General features: G+C 68.6%; 3 protein-coding genes across 3 annotated transcripts; 2 read left to right on the top strand and 1 right to left on the bottom strand.

Annotated features, from left to right (window-relative positions):
- The first annotated feature begins 3,095 nt into the window (after positions 1–3,095).
- Positions 3,096–6,507, top strand: CHLNCDRAFT_48133 (hypothetical protein). Its single transcript, XM_005850171.1, has 12 exons — positions 3,096–3,284; positions 3,375–3,405; positions 3,673–3,809; positions 4,008–4,108; positions 4,365–4,479; positions 4,687–4,743; positions 4,958–5,051; positions 5,245–5,311; positions 5,447–5,493; positions 5,624–5,691; positions 5,871–5,973; positions 6,153–6,507. Exons 1-12 carry the CDS (start codon positions 3,126–3,128, stop codon positions 6,233–6,235), a joined length of 1,062 nt encoding a protein of 353 aa, XP_005850233.1. The 5' UTR covers positions 3,096–3,125; the 3' UTR covers positions 6,236–6,507.
- On the bottom strand, positions 6,480–10,115 carry CHLNCDRAFT_56997 (hypothetical protein; the record flags this gene model as incomplete). Its single annotated transcript, XM_005849912.1, has 12 exons — positions 6,480–6,751; positions 6,924–6,993; positions 7,147–7,238; positions 7,352–7,396; positions 7,571–7,650; positions 7,848–7,994; positions 8,093–8,294; positions 8,475–8,585; positions 8,765–8,895; positions 9,060–9,503; positions 9,658–9,903; positions 10,010–10,115. 12 exons carry the CDS (start codon positions 10,113–10,115, stop codon positions 6,644–6,646), a joined length of 1,782 nt encoding a protein of 593 aa, XP_005849974.1. The 3' UTR covers positions 6,480–6,643.
- Positions 10,116–11,200: 1,085 nt separating this feature from the next.
- On the top strand, positions 11,201–11,821 carry CHLNCDRAFT_20303 (hypothetical protein; the record flags this gene model as incomplete). The annotated part of the gene is made up of 3 exons (XM_005850170.1): positions 11,201–11,307; positions 11,481–11,584; positions 11,733–11,821. Coding segments are annotated over 3 exons (300 nt in total), but the record flags the coding sequence as incomplete, so codon positions are not given.
- Between the last annotated feature and the right edge of the window lie 1,766 nt (positions 11,822–13,587).

Here is a 13,587-nt window from a genome sequence, read left to right as displayed (position 1 = left end):
TGCAGCAGCAGGCCGTCCACCGTGATCCAGGCGAACCCGGCGTTGATGAAGCGGGCCTGGGACCTCTGCGTGGCGGCGCAGGCAGGCAGGAGCGCAGCGAGACGCTGAGGCTTGGCTCGGCGTGCTGCCCCGTCACTGCCACCTGGAGGCACCCACCTCACACACACACACACACACTGCAATGTGCCCGTACACACCATGCCCGCCACCTCCGCACCGCCACCAGGCATCCTGCCGCCAGCAGCGTGCCACACACACGCACGCACACCGTGCCCCGATCGACGCCTCCGCGCCCGCCACCAGGGCAGCATGAAGGCAGCCCACCTGCGAGACCTCGCTGTTGATGAAGTTGGCCGACGCCTGCTGCACCAGCAGCGCCAGCAGGAAGAAGGCCTGCATCACGTGCTCCCGCCGCTGCACATACCTGCGGGGAGCGCACGGCGCAGGGGCACGGGTTGGGGCAGATGAGCAAACTGGCGGTGAGAGGCAGCGGTGCGCGGGCCACGCTGCTTCGTGCATCCGCACTCGCCAGCCTGCGCTCCCTAGATGGCTGCCTAAGCTCCCCCCACCTACCGCCCCACCCCATGCTCACCAGTTGCGCAGCGGCCCCGGCGCAAGCGCCAGCAGCGGCAGCGACAGGTTTGCTGCCAGCGCCACAAACAGCGGGTGGCCCACTCGCACCACGGCGGTAGGGTCCTTGGCCAGCAGGATTAGGATGGAGAGCAGGATGAGGCTGCCCGCGGCATCCATCTGCGAGGCAGGGGCGGCGAGGGAGGGTGGGCCGGGGGGTGGGTGCAGGCAGGCCAAGCTGCGCAGGGCTGCCCAGTGTGGCACAGCACCACTGCGCCACATGCCGCCGTTCGTGGTGCTGCCCGCTTGAGCAAAGCCTGGCTCAGCCCACCTTATCTGCCATGAGTCGAGAGTGATATAGCCGGAACTCCTGCTCCAAGCTGGGCTGCGGCAGCAGCGGCAGCCGCTCCCGCTGCGTCGGCGAGCCCGCCGCGTGCCCCTCCACCCCCTCAGCCGCCGCCGCTGCTGTCGCATGCTGCTGCTGGGGCACCGCTGCCGCCGGATGGGGCTCCTGGAAGCGCAGCAGGCGGTCGACGTGGAGCCCTCTGCGGGTTGCTGGCAGCAGCAGCAGCTGCTGCATGAGCAGGCGCAGCGGGAGCAGCGCGTCGCGCCGCGGCGCCGCCTGCCTGCTGCCGGGCGCGGCTTGCTGCCGCACCTCGGCTGCGGCTGCTGCTGCTGGCTGCGACTCGGGAGCACTGGCATCGGAAGCTGTGCGCTCTGCCTGAGGCGAGTCGTGGCTCTGCCGCGGCGAGGGGCTGTCTAGTGGCAAAGAGCCGTGGCTGCGGCCCCCTGCTGCCAGCGGTGCCGCTGCCGGCTGGCTGCTGCACCCGCACACTGGCGATCCGCACGGTGGGGCGCCCTCCGCTGCTGCCGCTGCTGCCGCTGCTGCTCCGGCTGTTGCTCCTGCTGCTGCTGGAAGGGCTTCATCCTCTTCCCCTGACGCCTCCTCGCCGTCCTCACTGCTCTCCTCTTCGAGCTCTAACTGCTGCTCTCCTTGCTGCTGCTGCCCATCCAACAGCGCTAACGCTTCTGCCGCCGCCGCCAGCTCTGGCTGCGCGTGCTGCACCAGCGCTGCCGCCAGCCGCAGCAGCCCCCGCATGCGCTGCTGCACATGGCCCTCTTGCTGCTGCTGCTGTGGTGGGTCCTCCTCCTGCTGCTGCTGCTCTGCCGTTGTCCGGCTACCAAGCAAAAGCGCTGCAGACAGGCTGCTGCCCCCCTTGCTGCTGCTGCTGCTGCCGCTGGCGGCGCTGTCGTCGCCCCAAAGCGGCGCTTTGAAGGGCAGGCAGAGAAAGGAGGCGGCTTCGCACTGCGCCGCCGCCGTATCGACATCGCTCCAGGCCGGCTGGCCCCTATGGTGTGTGTGGCTCTGCGGCCTGCCTGCCAGGATGGCCTCCCCGGCAAGGCAGCAGCGCAGGTCGTGAACACCGGCGCTGGGTGCTGCCGCCGCTGCCGCCGCTGCTGGCTGCGAAGCACCATCCCCAAAGAGGTTGGGGCTGATCAGGACCAGCTCGCCGCCAGCTGAACAACCAGGCCCAGGCTGCCGCCTGCACACTGCCAGCGCCAGGTAGCAGCAGCCCGGGAAGAGGCGCACAGCCTCTGCCGCCGCTGCCGGGACGCCGCCACCCAGCAGCGCACCGCCGGCGGCGGCGGCCAAGGTCGGCAGGCCGCCTGGCCCCGGCTCCATCATGCCGGGTCGGCCGCAGGGCAGCCAATCAGGGCGCTGCTACGAGCAGCAGGGCTGTGAGCACAAGTCTTGCGGTACGCGCTGCTTCTGGGAGGCACAACGGAGGCACTGGGCGCTCTGGCTGGGCCACAGGTCGCCACAAATGCGTGGGAAAAAACAGCCTCACGCCCCTCTTTAGGTAATCAGGAACCCTTCCTCCAGCTCACAACCTCGGGACCAGAGCATGCATTCGGGTAAAGATATGAGGTGAGAAGATGGAGAGGAAGAGTGCAGGCAGTCGGCGCGGGTGTGCCGGCCGAGTTTGCGGCCGCCGCCTGCAGGCCCGTGGCCGCCGCCACTGTGGATCCTCCTCAGGCCCCTGCTGCTCCAAGCAGCAAAATTTTCGATATGGTCGCAGTGGCGTTGAAGGTGCAATGCACCTTGTTCAAATGAGTCGCCATTGCAAAACCGTGCACAGGTGAAGTCATCGCCATGCATGACGCGGCATGCCGCCAGTCTCGCCGCTTGGGGGCTTCTTCCTAGAAGCAACCTGGATCCCAATTGGTAATCGCATTTTGAGTGTAAGGCTCATGCATGTGGGCCTGCAGTGCGAGGTGGGCCCCATGACATTGATGTGCGGCGTGGCGGGCAGCGGCATGTGTCAGCGGCATGTCTGAATGTTTTGAGGGCTCCGCCCGCCATTCCAATGCACCATCCCCAAATCACAAGCCTCTCTATGAATCTCCCCAGGCCCGTGGGGCCCCCAGTGGACCGCGATCATTGGGTTTGTGTACTGCGCCGTCCTGCCGCCGACCCACGCCTCAGAGGCCGCCCCAAGCCCCGGCATGGCCCCTGTCCGATCATGGTCATGAGCTGCAGCCCCGCATCCACCATGCGGTGCGTCAAGCCCAGCAGCGTACAGCAGCTACGCCGCGCCGCCTCATCGGTAGGGCTAGGGCGGCGGGGCGTGGCCACTGCCTCGGTCGCGGTTGATCACGGCAGCTACACGGGAGTCGGCGTCTCGCCGCCTGCAAAGGGCCATCACTTCCTGGTGAGCACGCCTCGCCGCCGCTGGCTGCCGCCTGCCACACCGCTCGCTGCTTCTCCAGTAGCTGATCGCTCCTCTCTTCACGCCCTGCAGCACATCGATGACTTTGACCGTGATCAGCTACGTGAGTGGGCAGCGGTGGTTGCCCGGCGCCACCGCCACGAAGCGGCCTGGCAGCGCCACGCCATGCGGCGCGACCCGCTCCTGCAATCCCAGCTGCCGCCTGTACTGCTGCGCGGCACGCCTGGGCAGGGCACTGCGACTACCACCAACCCATCAGCAGCACCGCCGCGGCGGCGCTGGTCCAATCTCCTTCCCCGCCTCCTCCACACACCCTCCAATCCCTGTCCACCCTCCCCACACGCCGCCCCACTTCCCTCCCCACCCGCAGTGGCCATGCTGGAGACGGCGGCGGAGGTCAAGGCACGGCTCAAAGCGGACGACCAGAGCTTCAAGCCGTTTGCGGGCAAGAGCCTGGCCATGATCTTCACCAAGCCCTCCATGCGCACCCGCGTGTCATTCGAGACGGTGAGGCACGGCGGCGGCGTGTGGGGGTGCGGGCCACACGTATAGCGGCTGCGGCGGCGACGCGGCGCGGGGGCGGGGGTGGCGGGGCCCGCCGAGGGCCGGCGAGCAGCGTGTGGGCGTGGCAGCAGACGGCGTGCCCGCCGCCGCCCCGGCCCGCCCCACGCCGACCCTCCCGCCCTGCCTCCCTGCCCTGCGCAGGGCTTCTTCAAGCTGGGCGGCCACGCCATCTACCTGGGCCCAGACACCATCCAGCTGGGCAAGCGGGAGCCCACCAAGGACATCGCGCGTGTGCTGGCACGGTGCGGCGGCGCCTGGTTTGGTCGCCCTTCGCTCCTGCACCACCCTCCCTCCTCTCCCTCCTCCCTCCCTCCCCCGCCCCTCCTTGCACCCCAGCACTGCGGTTCAGGCCCCCAAACACGAACCCTGTCCCCAGCTCCCAACACACCTCCCTGCCCGCACCTCCCAACACCTCGCCTACCTGCTGTCCTCCACACCTCCCAGCCTCACACCTGCACACATGCCCGCCCCCCCTGCTCCCCACCCCCCTCCCTGCAGCTACAACGACATGATCATGGCGCGCCTGTTTGCCCACGAAGACATCCTGGAGCTGGCCGAGTTTTCTTCCTCGCCCGTGGTCAACGGCCTCACAGACTACAACCACCCGTGCCAGGTGAAGAGGGCCGGGGTGGCAGGGCGGGACGGGAAAGGGGATGCGCAGCAGGCGCTTTGGCAATGGAGTGCGGCACGCCGAGACGGTGCTGTTGCGCTCCCCCGCACCGCTGCTGCCAGCTTGGCTTCCCCTCGTTTGTTTCACCCCCTCGCTCTGCTCCCACACCTCTCTTCTTTCTTTCATCCCCCACTTTTCTTCCCCCGCCAGATCATGGCCGACATCATGACGGTGAAGGAGCACATCGGGCGGTACGAGGATGTCAAGGTGCGGTACTGCTGGATGTACTGCCTGCACCGCCTCCATACCAGCACTGTCTGGACCCGGCCTTCCTGCAGGAAGCTGCTCGTCGGCCTTGCTGCTGGCCTCCTTCCATGCGCCGCCTCGGCAGGCGCCTTGCCAGTGCTGCCCCCTGCTGGCACAGCAGCCCTCCCTGCCTGCACCCGGGCCCACCCCTCCCCATCCCACCCGCCGCCCGCAGGTGGTGTACGTGGGCGACGGCAACAACATCGTGCACAGCTGGCTGCGCCTGGCGGCCCGCCTCAAAATGGAGTTTGTGTGTGCCTGCCCCAAGGGTGCGGGCTGGGGCGGGGCGGGGTGGCGTGTGCTGGCCGGGAGTGGTGGTGGTGTGGAGGTGGATGGTTTGCGGTGCCCTGGCCACCGATGTGGCAAAGGCTGTGGATCCCAGCTCTCCCCAAGGTGCCGCGCTGCCTGCCCCCCAACGATCTGCCCTGCCCTGCCCTGCCTGCCTGCCTGCCTGCCCCGCAGGCTTCGAGCCCGACAAGGCGTCTGTGGCGCTGGCGGAGGCGGCAGGCATCAGCAAGATCAGCATCAGGTGGGTGGGTGTTGGGTGGCGGCGTGCCTGGCTTGCTTGTGTGTGGCTGTCAGCATGTGCGTCCCTCCCTCCCTCCCCTCCCTTTGCCTGGCGCCGAGCCTCACTCCACGTGCCTGCCTCCCTGCCCGCCTGCAGCCACGATCCTTTCGAGGCGGTGAAGGGGGCCGATGTGGTGTACACAGGTGCGCAGGCTGGCAGCCGGGGCCCCGCTGCCGCGCTCGCCGCTCTTGGTGCTGACGTCGGGCCCGTTGCCTTCCCTAGCGGCTGCCTGCTGAGTGACGGCGCCGTGCTGCTGCTGCTGCTGGCGCGCAGACGTGTGGGCCAGCATGGGGCAGAAGGACGAGGCGGACTACCGGCGGCAGCGCTTCCAGGGCTTCCAGGTGTGTGGCCTCTGGCTGGCTGGGAGGGCGGCGGCTGGGGCTGGAGCGCGTGGGCAGCGGCTGGGGTGGTGTGCAGCTGGGCCTTTCTTTCCAGCCTCCAGCGAGATGCATAGCACCACCCCGCCGCCGCCTGCGGCCTCCCCTCCTGGCCCCACGCCGCCCAACCAACACTGCTGCAGGTGAACGAGGACCTGATGAAGGCTGCGGGGCCTCAGGCCCGCTTCATGCACTGCCTGCCCGCCGAGCGCGGCATTGAGTGTACTGAGGGCGTGGTGGAGGGAGGTGAGCCTGGGGAAGTGACGGGGCGTGCTGCCGGCCGCTGCTGCTGCTGCTGCTCCTGCTGCTATGGGGAGGTGGATGGTGTATGGCAGCTGGTGGCGACGCCTGAGCCCAAGAGCCTGCTGCCTTGCGACCACCGTCGCCGTGCCTCCTGGCCTCCCCGCACGCGCCCCGTTCTGCAGCCACCTCAATCATTTTCGACCAGGCCGAGAACCGCATGCATGCCCAGAACGGCATCATGCTGCACGCCATGGGCCTTGCCTGAGGCCCGCACCTGAGTCCGCGGTGGGAGAGCCGCCCTACACCAGCAGAGCAGCCAGGCCGCGTGCGCATTGGCACACGGCGGTGCGGTGCCGGCGTGCAGTGGCCGCTCTCTGCCTTGTTGAGTGTGTTGTTTATGTTGCTGGCGGGCGTCCTGGGGCGCTGGGATGGCCCTGCCCGACCAGTTTTCTGTGCCACCCCCTCGATTGAGAAGCGTGTCACTGCCCCCATCCGCTCCATCCATCTTCCGGTGCTCGGTGATGTAACACGGCAAGCAAACACAGCGAACCACAGCTGGATTGCCTGCGCTGAAGGGTGGCAGGCACATTGGAATAAATGACAAATGAACGTGGCTCTGCAGCCACGCATTCCTGGTTCATCGCCGCTTGAAATAAAGTTTTCTTCCTTCCATTCACAGCACCGCCTCAATGAGCGAGGGCCCGGCCCGCTCCAGTGCCGCCGCCAGCTGCGCCGCCAGCTCCTCGCAGGTTGCGGCCCGGCTGCCGGCCACGCCCATGCCCTGCACCACCACCACCACCAGCATCAGCATCAGCATCAGAAACTCGGCCCGTGCTCTGGGATTATGGGCTGGGGCAACCCAGCGCAGGCTGCTGCAATGCCCAGTGCACAGCGCCGGCAATGCCACGCTCGCCATGCATGCAGCCGCAGCGCTAGGCGGCGCAGCGCCTTGCCTGGGCCAGCGCCACCCAGTCGAGGGCCGGGGAGCCGATGTCGGTGAGCGAGCGAGCCGCCTTGCCGCCGCTGCAGGCGCATGCGGGAGGCGCAGGCATGAGAGGGGCGGGTCCGCCAAGAGACCCTCCCAGCTCCCCACCAGCCTGCCCTTCCCGTGCCAAACTCTGCCCACGTTCACGCCCTGCCGCTGCTCCCCTGCCGCTGCTGCCCCCATCTGCTCACCCCGGCAGCCTCTGCTTGGCCAGCTCAACCCGCAGGATGGAGTAGCCGCGGTTGGCGCAGATGATGGTGACCACGTGCAGCTGCTCCCGCGCCTGCCACAAGCGGGAGCAGCAGTCCGGGCAGCGCCGGTCGGCAGCGAGCAGCGGCAGCGGTAGTGGTGCAGCCCCGGCTCAGCCCGCTGTGTGCTCCACTGCCACTGACCCACCTGCGTCCATAGCCCCTGCAGGCTGTACATGCCGCTGCCGTCGGCCTGCAAGAGGGCGGGGCAGCTGGGCACGCCAGCGCTTGACAGAATGCAGGCCCATCCTGGACACACAGTTCAAGCACCAGGGCTTGCTGCCCTGCCTGCCCGCCTGCCTGCCAGACCATCTATCCAGCAGCCAGCATGGCCTCCCCGCCCGCCCTCCAGCCCATCCCGCCTTGCCTGCAGGTTGATGACCGCTCGGTCAGGGCAGGCCACGGCGGCGCCCACAGCCAGCGGGATGCCTGCCCCGATCGCCCCGCCTGCACCAGCGGCATGGGGGATACTATGTCGGCAATCCGCATGCTGAGAGGTCGTGTTGACAAGGGCTGACGAGGGCCCTTGGCTGCCTTGTCTACACCATGTCCACATGTGGCTGGAGCCCCAGCACAAGGGTGCCGCAGCGGCAGCGCTGAGGGTCAGAGCTCCACACCGCACCACACACGCCACCTGCTCGCACCTGTCAGCGTGAGGTGGCTGAACTGCGGGCAGCCGCGGCTGGCGGCCCAGTAGGCCCCGCCGCTGGTCAGCGACTCGTCAACGACGATCGCGCCGGCGGGCTGCAGGGCCGCCACCGTCTGGCACAGCGCCGCAGCGCTCAGCGGGCCTGCAGGGATGTGGGGCCTTGGGGATGAGCCAGGGGGCAGGTTGTGGCAAAGCATTCGGCCCTGCAGCTGCCGCCGCCACTGCTTCAGGCCCTGTTACCGCCCGCCTGCATGGTACATCTGCGAGGGCAAGCTGCCAGTGGCCGCTCGCCTTTTGGGAGTGGCGGGCGTGCGGCGGAGCAGAAGGCGCCCCGGCAGTTGACCTGGGGTGTGATGCCGCCGCCCCCGACCTCCTCAGCCAGCAGGCGCAGCGCCGCAGGCAGGTTTACAGCCCCGCTGTCAAACTCCCACACCGCCTCGTCCTGCAGTGGTGTGGGGGTAGAGACGCGGCAGAGCGGCGGCACGCTTATCAGGCAGGGGCAGCAGCAAACTATCGAGTTAGCCTTGCCCTGCGACTCGCCGCGCTTGCCGCCTGCCGGCCTGCCAGCCTCCAGCAATCCCAAGCAACCTGCACGCAGGCCGACATCCGGCAGCCCACCCACCGGCAGCGCCACTAGCTGGCTGCTCCCGCCCTCGTATCCAAAGTTGGCCACGGGGCGCCGAGCATCCAGTAGCAGCAGCACTTGGTACTTGCCCAGCTCGGCGGCGGCATCCTGGGGCAGGAGAGGGGGGACAGCAGCAGTGGGGCAGCAGCCGCAGCGGCGAGCAAGTGAGGAGCCGGATCATGGCAGCGTGAGTAGCAGGGCGAGGCAGCGGAGGGTACGCGCATGCCAGCTGCATCGCAGCTCCTGGTACTGGCACGAGGGGGGGCAACATGGGGCAAGCGACAGACCTGCGGGAAGTAAGGCAAGCGCTGCACGTCTGGCAGCCCCTCGCCGCGGTCCAGCCGAGCAAAGAGCGCCTCGCACAGCATCGTGGCGCCAGTGGCCGCCGCGATGTGCCCGCAGCTCAGCAGCGCGCCGCCTGCGAGCAGGGGTAAGCAAGCGGGCCAGCCCTTGGGGAGGAGCAGACGGGAGGGCTGGCAGGGCGAGGTGAGCAGGTATGCACGTCGGCAGGCAGAGGCACAGACACGGTTTGCTGGATGGGCTGCGGAGTATCCTTCGAAGCACAAGCAGCAGCCTGCCCACCTTCTGCCAGCGCTGCACGGCCGCCGATGTACAGCGCAGCCTTGCCGGCGGGGCAGGCGCGCAGCGCAGCTGCGGCCTCGCGCACAAAACACTGCGCCCCTGGAGGCAGCTGCTGCTCGCTGAGATGGAGGGCAGATACCTCGTTTGCCGCTGCCGCTGCCTGGGAGCTGCCGCTGCCATCAATGCACGTGCCTGCACCATAGCCAGGCGCTGTCCCCTCCCGCTCCCAGGCAAGATCATGCGGCACAATGAGGGTTGCCACCCGGCTGCTGCCCGCGCCGGCGCTGGCACCCTCGGTAGTGGCCGCCACCGCCGCCGCCATGGCGGCCCCGAGGTCCTCACCCCGCCGGCAGGTGTGGGTGTGGCGCCCGACGCTGGCTGCCAGCGCAGGGATGTCGGAATCCAGCAGCGCATCGGCGGCCTTGTGCCAGGTGGCCATGTCTCCTGCCGGTGCGGGGAGAAGCCAGTGAGAGTCAGGTGCAGGTGCAGGGCTGGAGGGTGGGATGGCAGGAGCCGTGCATCGGCAGGCACGCAACCTTGGCGGCCAATCGACCGCTGCTGCGCCTCTCACTGCCAGCCCAGGCCACTGGCATCTCACCCACGAGGTTCACCAGCGGCGTGCCGGCCCGCTTGGCGTTGTGAAGGTTGGTTAGCGCATTGGCCAGGCCGGGCCCCAGGTGCAGCAGGGTGAGCGCCGGCTTGCGCGCCATGCGGCCGTACCCGTCGGCAGCACCGGAGCACACGGTTTCGTGCAGGCCCAGCACGGGGCGCAGGCTGCCGCCTCGGCTGCTGCTGCCACTGTTCAGGGAGTCGATGGCCGCCACAAAGTGCATCTCAGAAGTGCCTGCGGTGGGCGGCACAACACCGGGGCATGGCGGGACCAAAGCAAGGCGTGACCAGGCGCTGCAAGGTCAATGTGTGTCAACGGTGCCTTTTCGACCGCAGCGCACCTGGGTTGGCGAAGCAGACCTCGATCCCCGCGTCCAGTGCGGCATGAAGGAGCTGCTCGGCGCCATTCAGGCCCTTGGCGGCCGCGGGATGGGCGGCACTGGTCATGGGCCTGTCGGCGCGCCGTGAGCAACGTCCGATCAGCTTTTTGACGCCGTTCAATGGGTCCCCGCGAGGCCCTCTTTCCCTCTCTCGAGAGCAGTGTTCCGGAAACACAGGGATGATCCCCGGGTCCCTGACATTCACCCGGAGATTGACTCAGCCCAAACGGGAAACTCTGAAAAGATTGCCGGAAGAGCCCGGGATTCTGAGGCCCAATCCGGGGAACAAAATGCCACCCAAAACCATTAGCTGTTTTGGCTTTCTGGACGCTCAGACAGCATTGTGAGCGACTTGGGAGCGCTCAGCTGGGGGCGCTGCAAGGCAGCTGGCCCTCAAACGGGCTTGGTTGACAGCACAGCAACTGCTGGCACCCAAGCTGTGCCCCGGGGATCCCCTGTCCAATATCCGGGTTCTCCCGGGGATCCAAAGCATAACAGGGCCGTGTCCCGGGGATCCCAAAAAGCCCAGCCGGAACAGTGATCTCGAGAGAGCGTCAATGTCAGCCCAGAGACAGTCTGGGCTGCGCTGATCGATGTGATGATGATTTGTTTCGATGGCGGACCGTCGGGCCGCCTCTGGTGGTTCTGGTTCAAGGGCAAAGGTACAGCCAATGTACCGGCAGCCGGCCCGAAAACGAAACTCGCGCCCCCTTGTGGCGCTGTCGGAGCTTCCCATCCCAACCCAACGAGGGTCAGCGTTGCCAGCACCCCGCAGCCGCCAGCAGAGCCCGACAGCTGGGCGCCTTTTCAGCGCGCGGCCCTTCACTGCGAGCCAGGGCCTGGTGCCGCTGCAACAGACATATATTGTTTCTCAGGGCTGCGCGCGAAGCGGGTGTGTGGGTCGTCAGCTGTCGCCTTGAGGCGCCAGTGCCAGCGACGGCGGCGCCCAAGCGGCGTGCTTTGCAGCAGGTGGTGCCCTCGTCAGTAGCTGGCCCGCGTGCGCCATGGGCAAATACCAAGACGACTTCAAGAAGGGGGCCTGGACGCCAGAGGTGGGCGAAATGTCGGTCGGGGCAGGTGCCACTCACGGCGGAAGCCAGGCGCTCCTCGCTTTTGTATCCGCTTGAACATTTCTCTCCTGCCTGCCCGCATCAGGAGGATGACCTGCTGCGGCAGCTCATAAAAGAGTACGGCCCCAAGAACTGGTCCATCATCGCCAACGGCATCAAGGGGCGCTCCGGCAAGAGCTGCCGCCTGAGGTGCGACGCAGGGGTGGAGCCGCCGTACTCGCACTTACCTGCCGCCGCCAGTGTTGCCTCTGCTCCGTCACGCTGCTGGCCATGCAGGCGGCCTAGCACTGAAGATGGCGGGCCTTGCCTGACCAGGTGCTGCATTCTGTCCCGCCTCCTGCCTCTCTGCCCTCGGCCTGCAGGTGGTGCAACCAGCTCAACCCAGAGGTGAAGAAGGACCCATTCAGCCAGTGGGAAGATGCTGTCATCATCATGGCGCACCAGAAGCACGGCAACGCGTGGGCCCGTGAGTGGGCGGGCGCTGAGGGAGCACCGGTCGCAGTGTGTTCAGCTCCAGTGTGTTCAGCTTCGCACCCAGCACCAGCACGCCATCACCTGGTCTCGCTGGCTGCCCATGCTGCCATGCCTGCCGCCGCGCCCGCCGCCCGCCGCAGGCATCTCCAAGCTGCTGGTGGGCCGCACTGACAACGCTGTGAAAAACCACTGGAACAGCACCCTCAAGCGCAAGTACCAGGGTGGGTGAACAACTGAAGAGCACAGGGCATGGCAGGGAGGTGGGGGCGGGGCATCGCACCGCTCATTGCTCGCCGCTGGTCCTGCTGGCGCCGCCGCCGCCTCTCCGGCAACACAGCGCAAGTTTCAGCCTGGCTTGCCTCCGGTGCCTGCCCTGCCTCTCCTTGCCCCGTGCAGCCGGCCAGCTGCACAACCGGTACCTGGCCAAGGAGAAGGATGCTTCTGGGACTGTACGCCAGAAGTACAGCCTGGACTGGCTGCTTGCGCACCCGCCCGAGGAGGACGACCCATACAGCCCGCAGGCGGGGGTAAGCGGTACCGGGCAGCGGCTGCGCCTTGCCGGCTCTCCTTTGCCGGCTTGCTGCTGCAGGCTGTCGCAGGGGCAGGGTGTGGAGGAAGGGCACAGCCTCCCTGGCCTGACAGCCTCTGCATCTGTGAGCCACAGGCTGACATGAACGGTCGATGGGCCCCTCGCTTGTGTGCAGCGCGGCACCAAGCGGCACTCCGTCGCAGCTGTGTCGGCCCACGCGTATGCGGGCGCTGCCGCCGTGGCGCGCACAGCCACCGGACAGTTTGCCCCCGCCATCAACGCCAGCAAGCGGCGGCGCACAGACGGCAGCGGCGGCAGCGGCGGCAGCGGCGGTGCGGCAGACTCAGAGTACCCGGGGCTGCCGGCGGGCATGAAGCGGCCCTCGCTGCAGGTGGGCAGCAGCAGTGGGGCGGTGGCGGGCCTGGGCTGGGGTCGACGCCAAGAGCCTTGCAGCGGTGCATGCATGCTGCCCACCACCTCCAGTCTGGCGCCTTGCCACCCTGCGCCGCACAGCAGCCCATCCCATGCCTTCTCCTCTCCCGGGTGGGCCGGCCCGGCGCCCAACCCTCTCCTCCTTGGGTGACTCTCGCCTGCCGCCTCTCACCCCTCGCACCCGCTCCCCTCCCGCCCCCAGGAAAGCATCGACATGCTGAACTCTGTGCCGGAGAGCATGCGGGCGTGCCTGATTGAGGCAGCCAAGCTGGCGGGCCCCGCCTTCAAGCGCAAGGCAGCCGACGGCGGCGCCGCGGCAGGCGCAGGCACAGGCTCGGGCCCCGGACCGCTCACTTTCAACATCAGTGTGGACGCGCGGCGGGCGCCTCCGGCGCCGGCGTCTGCTATGGCGGCGTTTGCGGCGGCGGCGGCGGCCGGGGGCGGCGCTGGCGGCGGCGGGGCGGGGTCGCTAGCCCATGCGGAGAGCGACCCGCTGATTGCGGGGCTCATGGCTGGCACGCTGGGATCGGACCCCATGCTGGGCCCGCTGCCCTCGCTGCCGGCGGCGGTACCGGGCGGCGCCCCGCCGCTGCCGCTGCCCGCCGCGCAGCCAGCGGCGGCGGGCGGCGCGGCGGATGGCGGGGAGCAGGGGGGCGGCGCCGGCGGGGACCAGCAGCTGCTGGAGCTGATCAGGTGGGTGGGTGGGGCTCCGGAGGATGTCGGTCCGCTGTTCACCCTGGCTGGCAGCGGGATGAGAACCGCCGCTGTTGATCCCTCCATGCACTCCAACCTCATCCTGCCCACTGCCCTCTGCCCTCTTGCCCCTGCCCCATGCAGCCGCATCGACAGCGGCATGGTGCAGCAGGGCACCAAGTCGGCGCTGAAGGCCACGGTGCTGGGCGGCGGCGGCGGCGGCGGCGCACCAGACGGCGGCGCCAACGGCGCCCCGCCCTCGGCCGGCGACCTGCCGCTGCTGCTGCCGCTGCCGCTGCCCGCGCCGCCCACGGTGTCGCCGGCGGGGGCGGTGGCGGCGG

Source organism: Chlorella variabilis (assembly GCF_000147415.1).
Source record: "Chlorella variabilis unplaced genomic scaffold CHLNCscaffold_4, whole genome shotgun sequence".
Classification (NCBI taxonomy): domain Eukaryota; kingdom Viridiplantae; phylum Chlorophyta; class Trebouxiophyceae; order Chlorellales; family Chlorellaceae; genus Chlorella; species Chlorella variabilis.
This window is presented reverse-complemented; position numbering and strand designations above follow the sequence as displayed.

What these genes read in the sequence shown, in the direction of transcription:
- CHLNCDRAFT_48133 (XM_005850171.1), top strand. Translation starts at nt 3,126, where the DNA reads ATGCGGTGCGTCAAGCCCAGCAGCGTACAGCAGCTACGCCGCGCCGCC. An exon ending in CTTTGACCGTGATCAGCTAC is followed by an intron (nt 3,406 to 3,672) that starts GTGAGTGGGCAG and finishes CCCCACCCGCAG; the next exon opens with TGGCCATGCTGGAGACGGCG. An exon ending in TGAGGGCGTGGTGGAGGGAG is followed by an intron (nt 5,974 to 6,152) that starts GTGAGCCTGGGG and finishes CCCGTTCTGCAG; the next exon opens with CCACCTCAATCATTTTCGAC.